The 20,329-nt window shown below is 36.5% G+C and overlaps 1 protein-coding gene across 1 annotated transcript; it reads left to right on the forward strand.

Annotated features, from left to right (window-relative positions):
• Positions 1-7,979: 7,979 nt before the first annotated feature.
• On the forward strand, positions 7,980-8,477 carry LOC148562710 (uncharacterized). Its single transcript, XM_088490965.1, has one exon. The coding sequence runs from the start codon at positions 7,980-7,982 to the stop codon at positions 8,475-8,477; it is 498 nt and encodes a 165-aa protein (XP_088347091.1).
• The last annotated feature ends 11,852 nt before the right edge of the window (positions 8,478-20,329 follow it).

Genomic DNA, 20,329 nt, shown 5'->3' on the forward strand with positions numbered 1-20,329 from the left:
ATTTTCAATCTTTGGATAGAAAAATTAACTGTAAGTGATACTCTCAATGCAGTAATCAAATATTGTCAAAATTCCTGTCACACATTAAGCCTTTCTTTGGACCGACTTAATACGCACATGGAAACTTAAACTTCGCAACCTATTTATTACCGCATATATTTTCTATTAATTGGCCAAACAATAACCTTCCTTTGGGCCAATTATTGATCGCATAATTAATAGGAAATAAACAAAAGTGCAATGCTTATTATTTGGCCAAACAATAAACTTGTCTGTCTCCCCATGTAAACGTCTTTCGGTTCTCTTTCTGGTGGCCATCCTGAAAGAAAAAGGGAAGAAAGGTAACCCAATAATAGAGGTAAAAAAATAAATGAAGTATGGTTGGGTTAATGCCAAATGAAAAGTGTCTCATTTACATGGAAGCTTCAACATGTAAGTGAGAAAATAATAGAAGCCATGGCATACCAATGGCGCAAAATTTGCAACAATGGGGAAGAGAGTGGGTAGTGAAAGACAATGTAAGTTCATGTCAATGCAAAATGAGTATCAGTATTATAAAAATTAGCATTGATTTAAATAATATTACCCAATCAGAATTAAACAAGTCACTAAGCACCAAGAAAATACCAGAAAAGATATAACAGTTGAATAAGAATATTTGAACACCAATAATAAATTTAGAAAAATAAAAATATGCAATGAATGAAAGTATGCAGATAAATTAAATAAAATAAAATGAAAGTGAAAAAGAATGAGAAGTAGAAAAAGAAAGTGAGAAAGGAGAGAGAAGGAAGAAATTAGGATTAGAAAAGAAAAGATAAGAAAATTGGCACTAATCTGGATAGGTTGTGCGACGCTGGCGACGCGGTCGCATGGATGACGCGGTTGCGTGGTGCGCGATAAGGTTGGGTGACGCGGACACGTGGGGTACGTGATTGCGTGACTCGATTTGTGCTAGTGGCGCGAGTGCAGCCTCGCGGTCGCACAACTCTCTGTTCAAAACTTAGTATTGCCAAAATCCAGGGTGACGCGGTCGTGTGGGGAATACGATCGCGTGAGTGGTCAGTATAAGCATATGACGCGGACGCGTCGGTCATGCGTTTGCATGGGAAGGATTGTGCGTTCAGCACCAATCCAGCACCACTCTCGCACAACTTTCGGTCGTGCACCACTTTGACGTCGAAATCCTGGTCACGCGGCCGCGTGGGGCACGTGGTCGCGTGGGAGGCCATTATTCCCATATGACGCAGTCGCGTCAGTGACGCGGTCACGTAGGGTGATTTGTGCCATTGGCACACCTCCAGCCCTGCTCCTGCGTAACTTTCTGTTTATTTTCTTTTCTTCCCATTCCACTGGTGACGCGGACGCGTCAGCGACGCTGCTGCGTCGCGTGCGTGCTTTTTTTTTTTAATCTGAAAAGATGCAGAATGCAGTGTTAATATGAATGTGATGCAAAACTCCAGGTTCAATATAATAAAATAAAATAAAACTCGAAAACAAATAAAACTAAATAAAGATGAAAAAAAGAATGATCATACCATGGTGGGTTGTCTCCCACCTAGCACTTTTAGTTAAAGTCCTTAAGTTGGACATTTGATGAGCCTCCTGTTATGGTGGCTTATGCTTGTATTCATCCAAAAATCTCCACCAGTGTTTGAAATTCCAACAGCCTCTGAGGTCCCAAACTAGGCATGTAAAGCCTTTGAGTAGCTTCAAACAAATTCTTAGGCTCCCGGGGTGTTGGATGTCAGAACAGATTCCAAGATCCCAAACCTTGCTTTTGCACCCGTCTTCTTGTTGATCATCATGATTCCATCCGGGTGGTTCAGCCTTAGAATTCTCACTGAGGCGTCCAAACAACTTTCTAGACCCATTCAGTTGAGCTTTACACCAACCCTTGCATTTAAACTTTGAGTATGCAACCATGTTGAACCTTGCTTGATAACTCCAACCACTAACCATCATCCTCTTACTCTTAATACCACAAAGAGCTCTAAGTTGACCATCCATCTCCAGTAGCCCATATTCAAGTGGAATTAGAAAGCTATGGGATATGAATTTTACCCACTTGAATGTTGTGAAGGATGATGGCAACTTAGGGGGAGGGGTCTCCAATAACTTTGGCAAGGTGATTCCAAGCTCCACTCCCTTGTGCTCTTTGACAACTTCCACCTCTTTGCAAGCTTCTTCAATTTCAACCTCTTCTTGGTAGCTTTCTTCCAATTCAATCTCTTCTTCATTGCTTACCGAGGGCATGGGAGGCTGTGCTTCTTCTTCTTTAATTTCCATCTCTTGATCGACCTCTTCCAAGTTCTTAATCATGATATGCCTTGGAGGTTGTACACCCTCCTCAGCATCAATTTCAATCACCTTGGAAGGAGGTTCTATAACCTGACTTTCCCATGGAAGTTCAGCATCTCCTAAGTCTGCAACCACTTCTTCTTCTTCGATAATTACAGCTTCCTCCACTTGTTCCAGTACAAAGTCATGCTCCGTACTGTCTACTGGAGTTTCTAATATCTCCTTCATGCTACGTTCTTCATTAGATTGCGCACATGAAGCCATGGGAGCACTTTGAGTGTCCGAGCTTCGGGAACCTAATTGACTTATCGCTTGATTTAGTTGATATAGAGTTGCATGAAATCGATCTGCTGCTTTCTTGAGATGATCCCTTGATTCTTCCTTCACTAATTCTTTAACCACTCCTTCGACTTCAAGGGTTTTTACTACCTTCACCTTTAGGGCCTCCTCTAGCTCCTTATGAAGTATGGATTCGCGAAGATGATCACTTTTCTCTTGTTCTATGTCAATAGCATCATTGAGATCATGTTGCTCTTGGATTGATGGATGTGGGTGCTCTTTCATGGATGGTGATGGGATAGAGAGATCATTCTATGGTTGACAAGGAAGTGCACTAGAGCTTGAGGGTTGATTGTTGAAGGTATTTGGTGGTCTGATTTGGGCGAAGAGAGCTTGTATAGTAGAGTTTAGATCGGCAAGTGCTTTCTCCATGGAGGTTTGGGGTGGATAGGAGGGTTCATTTGGTTCATAGGGTGGTTGGTATGGTGGATACGGGTTAGGGTCATATGGAGGTGAATGGTTGTAGGTGGCTTGTGAGTATGGTGGTTCAAAGTTGTGTTGAGGAGAGAGGGTTTATAGGCATATGGTGGTGGTTATTGATAGTCCATTGGAGGTGGTTGTTGCCATGAGGGTTGATCAAATCCTTGTGGCTCCTCCCATCTTTGATTGTTCCAACCTTGATGCCTGTTCTCATTGTAATTTTTTCTTCTTGCAACATAATTGTAACCAGACTCATAGCCAAAGGGGTGAGAGTTCATAGTAGCAAAATAAAAATTAAAAACGAAAGTAAAAACAAATTTAGATTAAAAGGTTATTGAATTTTAAATTTGAAAATTTAAATTTTGAAATTTGAAATTTAAATAATGAATTTTGAAATTTGATTTTTGAAATAAGATAAGATAAGATTTTGAAAAAGATATGATTTTTGAAAAAGATTTAAATTTTGAAATTTAAATTTTAAAATTTTAAATTTTGAAATTTGATATTTTAATTTTTTATTTTTAAATTTGAATTTTGAAAATTGAATTTTGAAAATTGAAATTGGTTTGAAATTTAAAATTTGAAATTTTGAAATTTAAATATTGAAATTTGATTTTTGACTTTTAAATTTTGAATTTTTTGAATTTAATGAGGAAAGAGAAAAACAATAAAATGACATCAAACTTAAAATTTTTTAGATCAAAATGAAGAAAACAACTAAGAACAACTTGAAGGTTAAGATGAACACGAAGAACAAATTTTTGAAAAAATTTTTAATAACTAAATAAAAGCCAATAACCTCTTAATTTATGAAAAAGCAAAAATAAAAACAAAAACTAGAAACAAATAAACAAGTAAAAAGCAAATATTTACAATAACCAATAATAAGGCACACGTTTGTAATTCCCCGGCAACGGCGCCATTTTGATGAGAGAACTTTTGCGTGGTCTAGAAATTTGCGGATAAATTCTCGTTGCAAGTATAGTTTCTAAACCTTCAAAAGTCCTTTCATACAAACGTTTTGGTTGTCACAAGTAACAAACCCCTTTGAAATTGATAACCGAGTATTTAAACCTCGGGTCGTCTTCTCAAGGAATTGCAGGGAGGTATGTTCTTATTATTGGTTATGAGTTTTGTAAATTAGGGGTTTTAGAAAGTAAGAGAGCAGTATGTTGCATAAGAAGAATAAAATAAATAAATAACTGTAAAATAAACTCTTGGCAAAGTATGAGAATTAGAATTCCTATCCTAGTTATCTTTATCAATGGTGATGAGAATTATATTTTTGCTCCCACTAAGTCAACTTCTAATTATGAAGGTAAGTCAAGTGGATAAATCAATTTAACACCTAAAGTCCTAGTCAACTCCTAAGGAGAGACTAGAGTTATAGGAATTTAAATCAATCAGCAAAGATAACAATTATCAATCACGATGAGTTTGACAATTCAAGAGTTACCAATTAATTAGCCAAAGCAAAAAGGGAAAAATATCTATTTGAATGAAAATAATTTGGATACATTGAGAGCATGAATAAATTAAAGAGAGCAATCATAAGTCTGAAATACCTCAAAATATATTAAACAAAGAAATTAAATATAACATGAATATCCATAAATCGAATTGAGAAAATAAATAAAAAGAACGTTGAACCTGGGATTGAGAGTCACTCCTAAAACTAAGAGAAGTCCTAAATCCTAATCCTAAGAGAGAGGAGAGAACCTCTCTCTCTAAAAACTACATCTAAAAATAAAATTGTGAATATCAAAGCTTCTTTATGAATGGATGCATTTCCCTACTTTATAGCCTCTAATCTGTGTTTTCTGGGCTGCAAACTGGGTCAGAAATAGCCCAGAATTCGCTGGTTGCGAATTCAAACACGCTAATTTTCGTCACTGCGACGCGGCCGCATGGGTCACGCGGTCGCGTCACCTAGCGTCAGGGCAACTATGGCATATTATATATCAAATCGAAACCCCGGACGTTAGCTTTCCAACGTAACTGGAACCGCGTTGTTTGGACCTCTATAGCTAAAGTTATAGCCGTTTGAGTGCAAAGAGGTCAGGCTAGACAGCTTAGCATTTCCTTCAACTTCTTATATTCCTTCCACTTTTGCATGCTTCCTTTCCATCCTCCAAGCCATTCCTGCCCTATAATCTCTGAAAACACTTAACACACATATCAAGGCATCGAATGGTGATAAGGAGAAATTAATTTTTGGTAATTAAAAGGCTCGGGAAGCAAGTTTCTAATTATAGAATAAAATTAGGAAGGAAATATAAAACCATGCAAATATTATGAATAAGTGGGTAAAGAGTTGATAAAATCCACTCAATTGAGCACAAGATAAACCATAAAATAGTGGTTTATCATCTATTCACCTGAAGAAGAACCTCCTCATCCAACAGAGATATTAGGACTGGTACATGGACATCGTGGCCGATTGGAATAGCTCGGCAGGAGGCTGAACGACAATAAGAAGCAGAAAAAGAATTACGAAAAGAAGTGCGACGACAGAAAGAGCTGGAGGAAAGCTTTCGAAGTTGGAGGCCGACCTTCGAAGTCATAGCAATCGACCAGATCGGGAGGAAAGTCCACTCGAAGGGAAGGATCCGTTTATTGAAGAAATCATGTGAGCCAGAGTACCAAGAAACTTTAAAATCGACATTGATTTTTATAACGGTATGACCGACCTGAGAGATCACCTTAGCAATTTCAAAAGTCGGATGTACTTAGTTGATATGTCCGATGCGACTCGTTGCAAGGCCTTCCCGACAACGCTGAACAAAGCAGCGACTTCCTTTGATGACCTGACAACAAAGTTCCTTATCCAATTTTCAATTTAGAAAGATAAAGGCAAACATGCTCCAAGCCTCCTCGGGGTTGAACAAGAAGTCAAAGAAACACTCTGAGATTATATGGAAAGATTCAACAAAGTTTGTTTAGAAATATAAAACTTACCTCCTGAAGCAGTGATAATGGGGTTGGTTAACGGCCTTAGAGAAGGGCCGTTTTTCCAATCTATATCTAAGCGACACCCGACTTTCTTGTACAAAGTACAAGAGTGGACAAAGAAATATATCAACATAGAAAAGAACTTCCAACTTAGAGATCCAGCCCCAAGTCCAAACCTGTCCTACCAAGCTCGGGATAAGGAAAAGGAAACAAAGAAAAAAGAGGAGTATAGCTCGGAGAAGCCTCGAAGGTATCACAACTACACCCGACTCCGAGTTTCTCTTGTTGATATATACAGAGAGATTTATCACACCGAAAAAATTCCGCCTCCTTGTCGCATTAAGCACAAAAAGGCTGAAAGTCAGACAGAATAACTAATGACTGTTATGACTTAAAGAATGTCATAGAAAAGCTGGCCAGGGAGGTCGGCTGGAAAAGTACCTAGCTGAGAGGTCGAACAACCAAAGAAAAAGGAAAAGAGATGACGATGACAGAGGGCGGCGAGATCGATCCCCCCAAACTCCTGAGAGACACATACACATGCTAAATAGAGGATTTGTAGGAGGGAAAATCACTAAATTCTTGCGTAAAAGGCATCTCAAAGAAGTGTATCAATTGGGGGAAGATAATAGAGTTTCCAACTTACCAATATTCTCATTCATTAAAGAGAATGCAGAAGGGGTAACACCTGGCCACAACAACCCTATAGTAATTACCATGATCCTTGCTAATGCAAACCTGCATAGAACTTTGGTGAACCAAGGGAGTTCGGCCGATATAGACCCCGACCTCATGTCTGGTATAGACCCTGACCTCATGTCTCACAAGCTTGTTGTTTATCCAGGTCTCCGACTTGTTCAACAAAGGCGACGGAAGCTCGGTCCTAAAAGAACGCAGGTCATGGAAGAACAAGGTGCAAGCCTTATTAGAAGCTAGGTTTATAAGGGAGGTAAAGTATTCCTTGTGGTTGGCTAATGTGGTCCTTGTTAAAAAGTAAAACGGAAAATAAAGGATGTGTATTGATTACACCAACCTCAACAAAATTTGTCCCAAGGATCCATACTATCTCCGCAGTATTGACGACCTGGTTGACTCAGCCTCAGGGTATAGGTATCTGTCCTTTATGGACACATACTCAGGATACAATCAAATTTTGATGTATAAATTGGACCTGGAAAAGACTTCTTTCGTTACTCCAAAAGCTAACTATTGTTATGTAGTAATTCCTTTTGGACTGACAAATGCTGGAGCCACATACCAACGACTAATGATTAAGATATTTTCATCTCACTTTGGAAAACTAATGGAAGAATATGTAGACGACATGCTCGTTAAAACCAGAGACGACCTTGCCTTTTTGACCAACTTATCTGAGGTGTTTTCCATAATAAAGAAGCATGGGATGAGATTGAATCCCTCAAAATGTACCTTTGTAGTGGAGGCCAAGAAGTTCTTAGGCTTCATGCTCACTCAAAGAGGCATTGAGGCCAACCCGGACAAGTGCACAATGATATCGGAGATGAAAAGCCCGACTTTTCTCAAGAAAGTCCAACAATTAAATGGGAGGTTGGCTGCGTTGTCTAGGTTCCTAGTAAGATTAACCCTGAAGTCCCTACCCTTGTTCTCAATTCTCATAAAAAGGGAACCAATTTGAATGGACTCAAGAATGTAAGCAAGCTTTCCAAAACATTAAAACATTCCTATGCCAACCCCCAATCCTTACCCAACCTGTCCCAGGTGAGAAGCTCGTTCTCTATATAGCAGTATCAAGTCGGGCTATAGCCTCAGCCTTGGTCCAAGAAGATGAGAACGGACAACAACCCATCTACTTTGTGAGCAAAGTCCTACAAGGGGTAGAACTAAACTATCAAAAGATAGAAAAGTTCGCATATGCCCTTATCATCACCTCCAGAAGGCTCTGACCTTATTTTCAAGCTCATACTATAAAGGTCCGAACTAATCAACCCATGAAGCACATTCTACAGAAGACGTACATTGCGGGAAGGATGCTACAATGGGTTGTGAAACTGTCCAAATTTGACGTAACATATGAAACTAGGACAAAAATCAAATTCCAGTATCTGGCCGACTTTGTAGCCGAATACACCGAAGGCCAGGAAAATCCGTCAACTTGGAATCTATATGTAGATAGATCGTCCAATAAATTCAGAAGTGGAGCAGGAGTTATCTTGGAAAATGAAGAAGGAACTCAGATTGAACTATCACTAAAGTTCGAGTTTTCTGCTTTTAACAATCAAGCAGAATATGAAGCCTTACTTGCTAGCTTGATGCTGGCTAAAGAAGTAGGGACAGAAAGATTGATAGTGTTTAGTGATTCTCAAATGATAACTTCCCAAGTTAATGAAATTTATGAAAATAAAGATCCTAACATGAAGAAGTACCTAGAAGAAGCACGAGAACAATTAGCACAGTTCTCGAAAAAAAAGGTTTGGCATATATCTTAGGAATCCAATGCAGATGCCCTCTTTAAATTAGCCAGCACTAACTTAGGGGGCAACAACAGAAACCTGATCCAAGAAACTCTCCATGCATCATCAATATTGAAGGAAGAAGATAAGTTGGACACAATGACTATATCCAACCAAAGTCTAGGATGGATGACTCCCATAATCGAACAAGGAGGCTTATAAGGGAAGCACAAGACTATACATTGGTCCATAATATTCTCTATAAAAGAGAAGTATCCATACCTCTATTAAAGTGTGTCTCGATCTCCAAGACTAAAGAAGTCTTAGAAGAAGTCCATAATGACATATATGAAAATCGCCTAGGAGCACAATCACTATCTAAGAATGTGATCCGAGTCCGCTTTTTTTGGCCGACCTTGCAAAAGGAGGCGATCGACTTCATCAAAAAGTGTCCACCTTGTCAAAAGTATGCCAACTTCCATGTAGCACCTTCGGAGAAACTTATCAGTGTCACCTCACCTTGGCCATTCTCAAAATGGGGCCTTGACCTTCTCGGTCCGTTTCCACAAGCTCCCAGACAAGTAAAGTACCTCATAGTGGGTATTGATTATTTTACTAATTGGATTGAGGCAGAATCTTTGGTAACCATCACAGCTCAAAGAAGTAAAAAATTTCTCTATAAAAACATTGTCACCCGATTTGGAGTTTCACACTCTATCACCACAAACAATGGAACTCAGTTTACCTACTCAACTTTTAGGAATTTGGTGGTCAGCCTCAAGATTAAGCACCAATTCACATCGGTAGAACACTCTCAGGCTAATGGATAGGCTGAAGTTGCAACTAAAGTTGTATTGGCCGGCTTGAAACACCGACTACAAGAGACAGAGGGAAGATTGGGCAGAAGAGCTTCCTCAAGTCTTGTGGACATATTGGACAACTCCCCACTCAACAACTAGGGAGTCACCTTTTCGACTTGCTTATGGTATAGAGGCCATGATTTATGTAGAAATCGCTGAAGAATCTTCAAGAGTTAGATTTTATGATGAAGTGATCAATGTTCAAGCACAAAAGGAAGAGCTTGACCTCCTCCTAGAAGTCCAAGAACAAGTATAAAAGAGGAAGCATTGAAACAAAGGAGACCATAAGGTACAACCAGAAAGTCATCAGGAGGAGCTTTACCACAAGTGACCTCATACAGATCTGGAATGACATCGGAGTTCATAGTTTGAGCAAAGAAAAGATGACTGCAAACTGGAAGGGACCTTAAAAGGTTGTCAAAGTCTTAGGAAAATATTACTATAAGGTGTCCGACCTAAAAGGGAACGAGCTCCCAAGGTCGTGGCACACATGTAACTTAAAGAGGTACTACAGTTAGAGTACTACAGTTAGAAGAGCATACCTTGTTCCCTGGTGTACTCTTTTTTTCGACTTCATAGTTTTTTCTAAAAAGAATTTTCCTGAGGGGGGATTTAATGAGGCATCATAGATAGGGCTAGGGATTACAAGAAAAATCCTTAGTAGCAAACAAATTTATGTAGATCCTTTTTATTAATAATAAGGTATTTTTCTACTAGTTTCTCATTTCAAACGCATTAATTTAAACTCAAAATGCCGTGAAAATTGTTGCCCGACCTACTTGGTCGGCAAGATGAAGCGACGAGGTACAAATTAGTGTAAGAAGTTATATAAGCAATTTGTGGTCCGACCTTAAAACAAGTCAAACATAAAACAAAATGTAAGAGTAACTTGATAAAGCCCGACTACGTAAAGTCGGAGTTCAAATAAACTAAAGGAAGATAATACTAATATATGAAAGGTTCAAAAGGGACCGATCTATTTCGCCGATGTCTTTTCCAACTTAGCAAAAACAGCAATGAAAGTTGTCAAAATAAAAAAGTTCGTATTCAACTAATAGTTGTGCCAACTAAACTATTCAAATTTGTTTAACCATTCATGCAACAACCACTACCCGATTAGTGGGAAAACGTTATTAAAAGAGCAAAGTAGAAGTTGTTCAAACTACAACTATTACAAAAATAGAATTGTTCATGAAGACCCATAAATCGGGACAATTAAAAGCAAAGAATTACAAAGGGTGGAGCTGTTCGCCAGTGACAGCATCTTCAGGTTGAGCAGAAGAAGTCGGAGCATATTCAAAAATCGGCATCACAGGAATCAGGAGAGTTGTAGAAGGAAGGGGCTTGCCACCTGATTAAGGATCAAGAACTTGAGAAGCCTGTCCGAAATACGCCCCGAGGTCTTTGGATCAGGGATAGAAGTATCTTCCTCATCATCATCATCTGGAGCAGGAACAACCTTCCCATCCACGACAATATTGTCTGGACTAATGAGGGAGAGGTCCGCCTCGGGAGCAACAATTCGGAACTGAGCCTTCAGATTTGCAATCATCTCGTCTATACCTTCAGCTATGGTTTCCTCAAGTTTTGCATATTTGTCTCGGAATTTAGTGACCTCGTCCACCAAATCGAGCTTCTCCCCGAAGACCTTGATGTTACTCTCCTCAGTCTTCTTCTTTAACCCCTCCGACATGACTAAAGCGGCCTCCGCCTAATTTGCTTTGGCCCGAACTTTGCCAAGAGCAGAGACTCCCTCTCTTCCTCCCACTCCTTCTTAGACTCCCTTAAAGATTCCACTTCAGCCTGCAAGATAGTCAATGCGCTTTTGGTAGCACCAAGGGGAGTCTTCTCCAATTCTCTAGTCAAGATTGTGTATATACCGGTTGTCCGGACTCCACCTCGGGCAAGAAGTTGAAGGTGGCTCTTTATGCCAACATCATCCATGCTGATAAAGCTATAGGACAGGATGTTCTTTTCACTCCAAGAAAGCGCATTAAAGTCCTACTCATATATAGTCCCCAAATCCAAAGACTTGCATTTCTTAGGGTTCGGTTCTGTAATAAAAGGAGGAGGATAGGTTGTTGATTTGGCCGAGCTAGAAGGAGGAGGGGTTGGCTAAGGAGCTGGATCGAGAGTAATATTTAAAGAGGTTGAGGCACCCGAGCCCAACTTAGAGGGTGAGAAAAACTCGACAGTTTCACCAGTTCCTTTTTGTTGTATGCTTCGGGCAACAACATTCTTCTTTGCAGACCGAAGTATTTTCATAGAAGCCAACTTGGGAGCCATCTTTTCTGCACAATACAAAATCAAGTTACTTTAGTCACTGAAATTATTTTGATAAAATGACTATAAATTGGCAAAGAAGACTACCTAACTCGAACTAAAGCTGGCTCGGATTTCCTAAATATCTTTTAATATCCAAATAAGGAGCTCAGCCCTAAAACTCTTGGAACAACCCGACTACACTCTCCTCAATCTCGTCTAAATCATCTAGGTTGTACCTAACTATTACATGTTTTTTCTCCCAATATAAAGGGAAAATAGGTTCATCCCCCTCACTGAGAAAGAAAGGTCAAACACCCTCCACAGCACGAATCTTAAAAAAGTAATTCTTGAAATCATGAAAGGACTCATCAAAAATGGCAAAAATTTTTCTACCCTGAATAGCTCGAAAAAAAATTCAACCTTATTTTTTAGAGCTAAAGGGTTTGGTGAGGACAAAAAGATAAAAGAAGACCTTAAGAGAAGGTCGGACATCAAGTTTCCGACAAAGAAGTTAGTATATTTTCAAGAAACTTCAAGAATTAGGATGCAATTAGGTAAGAGAAACAATGCAGATTTTAAGGACATCGGACTCAAAATCAGAGAAAACAAACCCTCTCCTCAAGACCGGTCACTAAGATCTCATACCTATGCCTATTCTCTCAATTCTCACACAGCCTATAATGCCTACGAAAGGTCTTGGCATACTCTCTATCAATAACAGGGATAGGAGTAAGAAGAGATATATCTACCCAGGTCAGATTGGATAGAATTTTAGACGACATATTGTGAATAATTGACCTAGACATACAAGCTATACCTATAATACAACAAACAAACAAAAAAATCGTCAAAATAAGAAGTCGGATCGTCGTCAACAACACCAACAAAAGATTACATTTCCTACATTTTCTCATACGCACAAACTATCATCACATTGTCAAAAATAGAAATGGCACCATCTTCAAACATATAAAGTGACACCATTTAGGAGCAACACAGTAGAGAAACCACATTAAGATTCACAGTGGTAATAAAGTTTAAGACCAAGAAAAAAGTACAATTTAAAAAACTACAGCAACATTTTAAAATCACCATCCATTTGAAACAAACACATAATTATTGATAAAAAAAAATACTACCCAAAATACTGAAATGAAGCAACAAAATTCAAACACAATAAAAAAAAAGGAGAAGAAAGAACCAACCATGAAGGAGTGTAAAACAGAATTAAGGGCAATTCAAACTGCAAAACATGAACGATCCTCTCCAAAAGTGTGAACAAAGTTCTCTAAGTCTCAAGATGAAAGAAACCTTGAACACGGGAGCAAGTAAACGAAGGAAGGTTGAAGGGATTGAAGAAAAAGAAAAGGGTGCAAACGTTTCAGATAAAGAAAGCGAAAAAAGGAAGAAAGAAGAAAAATAAAGTATTCATAAGACACTATGGGAAAAAATGTCATTTCGCACCCCTAACTAATGGTGTGCATGGTTACTAAGGTAACCGAAAAAAGAACGTGCGTGACATTACGAAAAGATGTGACGTTTCAAAAACACATCCATTGCCCAACTTATTCCAAAAAGGCGATTTATCCAATGTGAAAGGGCAAATCCACTGATACTTGAGCCCGACCTCATAAAAGCTCGGATTCAACTAGGAGCACTGTTCATATCCTTACCCAAAAACATAAAGCTAGACTCAAAAATGGTGGCCTCTTTTACCCCTATCCGACCTCGTAGAGGTCGAGCACAACAATGGTAGCTAATCATTTGAATAATTAACTAACTCTTAAGATATCTCCCACTTTGCTAAAAGAGAGATATCATAAACTTCCTTAGAAATAGGAAATAGTAATCCACCCAATAAAAGTAAAACTACTCTAAAATATGATTCAACATTCTACTATAAATACACTGACACGCTCAGGTATATTCAGATATAATCTACTAAAAACTTGCTTAAATCCTTGCTAACTTAGGTATTAGAGTCCCCTGCAAGTACCATCTCCCACCTGCTTCCGAGAAACTCGAACGGCGACATCTCGGCATTATTAAAGGAAGTCGGAAGCTATCACAAAGGAAGCTTGGACCGCACGACTCGGCCTGATAGCAACTCGTTTCAGGTAACCCTCAGAACAGGTATTCACTCTAAAATTATTCTAAATATTGTGTAAAAATATTTTATATTAAAATTTCACAATTTTTATGTTGTTTTATCAAAGAATAATTTATGAAAATAGTTTTAACCTATCAAATGATATAAATGGCTCATATTATACATATATATCCGGTTGTTTTTCTCACTGAAAGAATGAATAAATATCTCAATAATTAGCCCTATATATTTTACATTGTAGTGGTTTCTTGTGGCTCATATAATATGTATGTAGTGAACCATTTGCAAACAGAATATAACGTTTTTTCTTTCTTATCTTCATTCCCATCTGCACACTACTTGCTTATATTCACAAATTAAAACAGAAAAGACATTTGCTATGCTTCTTTCTTCTTTTTATTTTGTCACTTATGTATTATCTTATGCATATACTAGGAACCTAATTCAACCCCACAATAAATAAAAGAGAATTCTTTTAATTTGAGCCATGTTTTATTCTCTACCACCCTTAGTTTTTTCTATATGTAAATATATTCTATTCCTGACAAGATTTCATGAAATTTATGTTGCTAATTAATTTGTTGGACACAAAATGTAATAATACAACTTTTTTTCCTGTCGTACATATTCTTAATACACATCTCTTTATACAAGAGCTTTTTTTAAAATTTGTATGAATTTTTTGTATAAATTTGTATGAATTTTTTATATAAATTTTTATTCTACTTTTTATATAAAACAAAATCAGCAGTACTTGTGCAATTGCATTAACGAGGTTAAATAAAATATATTATATAGTTAGAATATTGAACAATTAGGTCGATAATGAATTTTGTGTTCCATGTTTATTGTGAAATTTTTTTTAAGAGCGAAAAAAATATTTTATTTCATTAAAATATATAGAACTTGAAATTCAAAATATAAAATAAAAAATTCTCAAATTTCACAATATAAGAGTACAAAGAGTACATACTTTTTTTAGATGCAAAAAAAATTTAAGTAAGAATAAAATAGAAGATGACATTGAGAAGTAAAAATTGTAAGTAAAATAAGAATTTTCTGATTTTTACTAATGTGAGCTATTTTGTTAAAAAATATTTGTGAGTAGTATTTTTGTCAAAAATGTCTATAGTTTTTTTTTTTAATCTTTAGTTAAAATGCAAACTAAAATTAAAAAAATGCAATAAAATAAATTAAGTTGAGCAAACAAAATAACAATATCTAAACATATAAGAGATTTTTCAAAATTATATTTCCGTACACACTAACTCAAATCAAAACTATTCTCCCTAACCAAGTAAAATAAAGCCAAAACTCCAATTCACAAGTAAAAAATACAAATAAAACACCATATAAAATTATTATTAAACGCCTCAAAAAATAAAATTTTACACATTCAACTTTTTATATATATAATAAAATACTTAAACAAAAAGTAATTGATACTTATGTATATGAATAAATTCAAAAATATATATATAATAATTATATTTATATTTATAATTAAATTTAATAAATAATACTAATAAATATATATTAGAATATATGGGTCAAAAAAATCAAAATAAAAATTAAAAAAATAATAATTCAAAAAATAAAATAAAATAAATTATATTAATTTAAAAAATATTTAATGTCAAAAATTAAAAACACAAGCGCCATTTTCAACCCTTCAAATAAAAAATTAAAAAATTCATTATTTCTAATAATTTTCTCATCAACACCCCCAAATATACCTAGTCGCACCCACTGGTAACCCTAATTTTAACTCAGTAACTACCGTATCCATTTTCTACTCTTCAGTGCTCCAATTCTCAGCGCAAAATTCCTCATCCTCTCACACTCTCAAAGCGCTGAAACTCCACTACTCCCTCTTCTTCGCCATCGACGTCTCCAGACAACACCGTCGTGGAGGCGCAGCCCTTTCTACTTCTTCTCCCTTTCTCGTAGCGATTTTGTCTCCTTGTCGCCCTCCATGGCTCCACACACCACCTCTGTCTACAGCATCGATGAACTCCTCTCTCTTCTCCGCCGTCGATGAACTCCTCTCTCTTCTCAGCCTCTCACGTGGCGGCGCCACCCTTTCCTCTCGTTCTCCCTTCTTTGTAGCTCTTCTCTCTCCGTCCTCCTCCACAGCGCCATGCACCAGCATTTGCCGTCGTCCTCCCGCACCAACAACTGCCGTCGTCCTCCATCCACAACAGCAACACGCACCAGAATTTGAGCCTCAGTGTTAGGTTAGGTTGGTTATATTTCTTATTGTTGATTATTGTTCTTTTATTTCTTCACTAATGGCTTTTGCTATTTTTTTTGAAATTGCAGTGATGATTTAAAGTTTGATTTTTGTTTTATTTATTTATTTTGCTCTGTTTATTTTTTTTTCTGTTTACTAGGGTTTTTATTTTTTTTAATTTTATTTTGAATTTATGTTTCTATGATTCTGATTTTTGATGTTCTGTTTGTGAGTTTGTTGTTATGATTTTGATTTTTTTTTAATTTCTATTTTTATGATTCTATTTTCTTGATCATAAGATGTTTCTGCACGGGTAAGAAAATAACATGTCTATGTCCAAGGATCACAGTTATAATGTGTTATGTTTCATTACAGGAAAAAGATCACCCAATGCAGTGCAAGAAAAATGTTTTAATTTTGATAATACTAGGATTACAAGAGGAGCATGGAGGAATGAATCTAATTCTGATATCTGCAAGGTATTAGTTTTGCTTGACTTTGAAGTAGTGGCAAAAATTTGGAATTTCCTGTTTCATTACATATGTTTGATTTTTTCTAGGTAGAAATGTTCTTACATAAATCCATCTACTTGCTTGTCTCATGTTATTTGGAAACTATTGTTTGTGTTTTTTCTAGAAGAAGCTACACAAAGTTTGTCAACTATGTCCATATGTCATGAGAACATACAACTGAACTTGATCAGCTAGGTAACTTAGAAATCTGTTACTTCTTATTTATTTGGGGTTGGTCTTTCTTGTTGGTCTCATGATCTATAATTTCTGCTTTTATAGTTTCAATAGGCACTGTGTTTTGTCTTCAACCTTTACACATTGAAATTTTACTTTGCATGCTTTTCACATTAGAGGAGTTGGCCTTTACCTTTTCTTTTTGTCTTTAGAAAATAAATTTTATTACAAGAGAATTTGTGATTCTTAGTTCTTCTCATCTTTTGAACAACTTAACTTATTTGGCTCAATGTTACTGATGCAATAGTTTTGAATACTCTTACTATGGACACATACCACAGAAAAGATTAATTAGAGTAGTGACTTCCTTGATGAATATCTCCTAATGCAAAAAAAAAATTTGTGATGAAACTAAATCCAAATGAAATCCTATGGTGTCTACTTCATTTAGTTCAAATTTCAGAGACATGACTATTCTAGAAAATTAATTATGCACTTTAGAAGTTAACCAGTTCACCGGTTAACCCAATAAAAATCTCTTAAAATAGGATATGCATAACTTTTGTTTTGGAAATGAGAATGCTCTGAAACTTAAACCAAATAAAACTTGAGTTCGATATAAATGCATGAACATAAAGTTTGCACGAATCTGAGTCCGTCTATTATATTAATTATTAAATAGAAGACTAGTCGCCAAGAAAACGAATAAGGATATAAGTTGTCCCTATGAATGTTTAAAGTTAAAAGGAGATACGGAGGTATGCTTGGTAACATGGTGATGCGGAGGTATGCGTATTTATTTGGTGATGTGGAGGTATGACAAAAAGACAAAGAATGAAAAACTAGGAATTAAAGGATAATTGAATATTGTATGTTTGAACGGGCCTTTGTGCCGATTGCTAATGCAAAAGTGCCCGCCTGACTGATAGCCTAAGATTGCTAATGCGGGAATGTCCGCCTAACTGATAGCATAATGTATGTTGAATGGGCCTTGTACCAAATTGCTAATGCGAAAGTTCCCGCCTAACTGATAGCCTAAGGTTGCTAATGCGGAAATATTTGCCTAACTAATAGTACTGTTTCTTACTATGATGCACATTAAAATGTTATTATGATGAGGCCTAACTGACACGGGTAACCGTGATGTCAAGGTGTCTAACTGACACAGTAAAGGAACCATATTCGGGGTTCACTCCGAATAACGTCGGGTTACGGGTAGACAACCAACACATGAGCTCATGGCATGCGCTAGGAATAGGCATGCATCATAAATTGTTTGCACATTTGATTGTGATTGTTTACTGTTTATTCTTTCTGCTGTATGCTATCTGCTTCTTGTTAATTTTCTATTCTCTGTTTCTTGTTTGTATTTCTAAGATTATATAATTTAACTTTTTCCAAAGCTTAGAATAAGATAAAAAAAATTAGAAATAATGGTCATAGAAAATAGCATAGGAACGACATTGATCCCAAAGAAAGACACAAGAAAGAGTTATGTCAGAGCCCGCGATATGAAAGTAGTCGAGGAACTTGACAAGCAAGTTATAACGATAGAGCCAGAACTCTAGGTTTCACGAGAGAGATGCATTTTCACGATGTCGCCTTACTGGGAATCATATAGGTTCTCACCCCCTTCCTTTTCCTTTTTTCACCAGATGGAGGATTTCGATTAGACTGCTGCCATTAGAGTTCTATTCAGAGAGGTACCAAAGGAGCATGAGTTTTCGGACCCTACAGGAGATGCTCGAGACTAGTCCTGAGACGATGTCCACCGACTTATGCCTTGATTGTGGAAAGAATGTAAGATAGATGGTCTTTGTTCTTTAAGACATTGCTTTCCCTCACCTTTGTAGCATTTTGAGGGATAGGATTTGATCTTTTCTTTTCCTTTTTTAGTCTGGGTACCAGCTTAGGAGTTTTTTATATGAGCCAGCTATCTAAAAAGTGGTCAACTGTATATATATATATATATATATATATGAACTAACTTGAAGTGTATATATGTATGAAGATTTTCTGTAATCTTGTTGCTATTTGACTTTGTTGTTAGATTGGTATTTAATTTTATACTGTATATCTCTAAGGATATGTTTGGTTATTGATAACGGTTTACTAAGAAAAGCAAATGATAAAAATAAGCTAACATACACAATTTCATTAGTGTGAAATACTCATATGTAGTAACTATCGTCAAGTCTAGAGTCTTATAGGGCTGATGGGAAGTAACACCTGATGACTGGCAGTGATCTGGACCTGTCGAGAATCGGGTCGTTACACAAGCAGGTCCGAAAGTGGGTTGATATTAATCTGGATCTGCTGCCAAAGTCTATAACTCACGCAATAGTTACTTCTGGTTGTGTAAGTAACAGTTTAGTTGGGATCGGAGGAGCGGGAGAATTGACTTTGGCTTTGGCGCCAACTTGTTCGGAAAAGCACAAGTGTTTGGCTTGGATGTGTCTTAAGGAGGCTCTTCCTACTGCAGGTTTTCGCTTCGAAAGAGGGATGTCGTCATCGGATAGGTGCCCAAGATGCCTTTCTATCCAGGAATTGGTTTTACATTGTATTCGGAATTGTCCAAAAACTCAGCTTGTATGGCATAGGTTGGATATTTCTTGTCATCTTCTGGATTTGAAGAACTGGCTTCATGTATCATAGCAGAGAGCATTCGTTCAGGTTTTGTTTGGGACTTTAATTTGATGGATACGGTGAGTAAGGAATAATGACATCTTTAATTCTCATGAGACTTGGCCTCCGAAAAAAGTGATTTGTCTGGCATTAGCTTTAGAAAAGGAATTTAGGAGTATTTTTGAATTACAGCGTTTGTCCCTCCCCTCTATTCTAAGTGGTTCTAGGAATCTCCATCCATTAATACTTTTAAGATTAATTATGATGCTAGTTATCCTGGTTCTGGTGATAGTGTTGGTTTTGCTTGCGTTATTAGAGATTGTAATGGGAGTTGACAAAGGGGTGTTTGGGAATGATTGGGAGTAACAGTATTCTTTAAGGAGAATTGTTTGCTATTTGAAAAGGATATCTCTTAATCTGAGATGTGGGTCAACGAGATGTTATTTGTGAGACGGATTGTGTAAAAACGTTTAATCTTGTTACTAATCACTAAGATGGTTTTGAATTTATTCATCTATCGGTACTCAAAATAAGGAATATCATGCATTGAAATTGGCATATTGATTTTTGTTTGATTATAAGAGATGCAAACACGGTGGCAAAAATCATGGCAAAGATGACGATAAAGTTATAACTTCATCAAGTGGAACTTCCTTCTCTTTAGGATGAATTTAAAAATAGTCTTAAATGAAATTGTCCTTCTATTTAAACAGTTTTTTTTAATGTATTTAAATTACCAAAAAATATCACTCATACAGTATGTACGTGAAATTATACACTTTAAATCTTGTACTTCTTTTTCTTTTCTATTGTTGCTCATGCGTGCTCTGGTTTTTATTTCTTTTTTTTTCTAATTTTTTTTATATTTTTTCTTTTTCATCTTTTTCATTTTTTTTTATTTTGTGTCTTCCTATGTTTATATTTAAAAATAGAGAATTTCATTCACATACATTAGCTTTTAAATTGAATTATACAAAAATATAATACAAAAATCATAATACCGTTGATTTTATTGTCGGAAAAAATCCAAAGAAAAATGGCTGACTATTTGATGTATTCACAAAATTGTTACCTTCAAATTTTTTTCTAAGTTACTTCTCACAGTGCTA

This window comes from Arachis ipaensis, chromosome B6, assembly GCF_059453495.1.
Source record: "Arachis ipaensis isolate K30076 ecotype BB chromosome B6, ASM5945349v1, whole genome shotgun sequence".
In the NCBI taxonomy this organism is placed as follows: domain Eukaryota; kingdom Viridiplantae; phylum Streptophyta; class Magnoliopsida; order Fabales; family Fabaceae; genus Arachis; species Arachis ipaensis.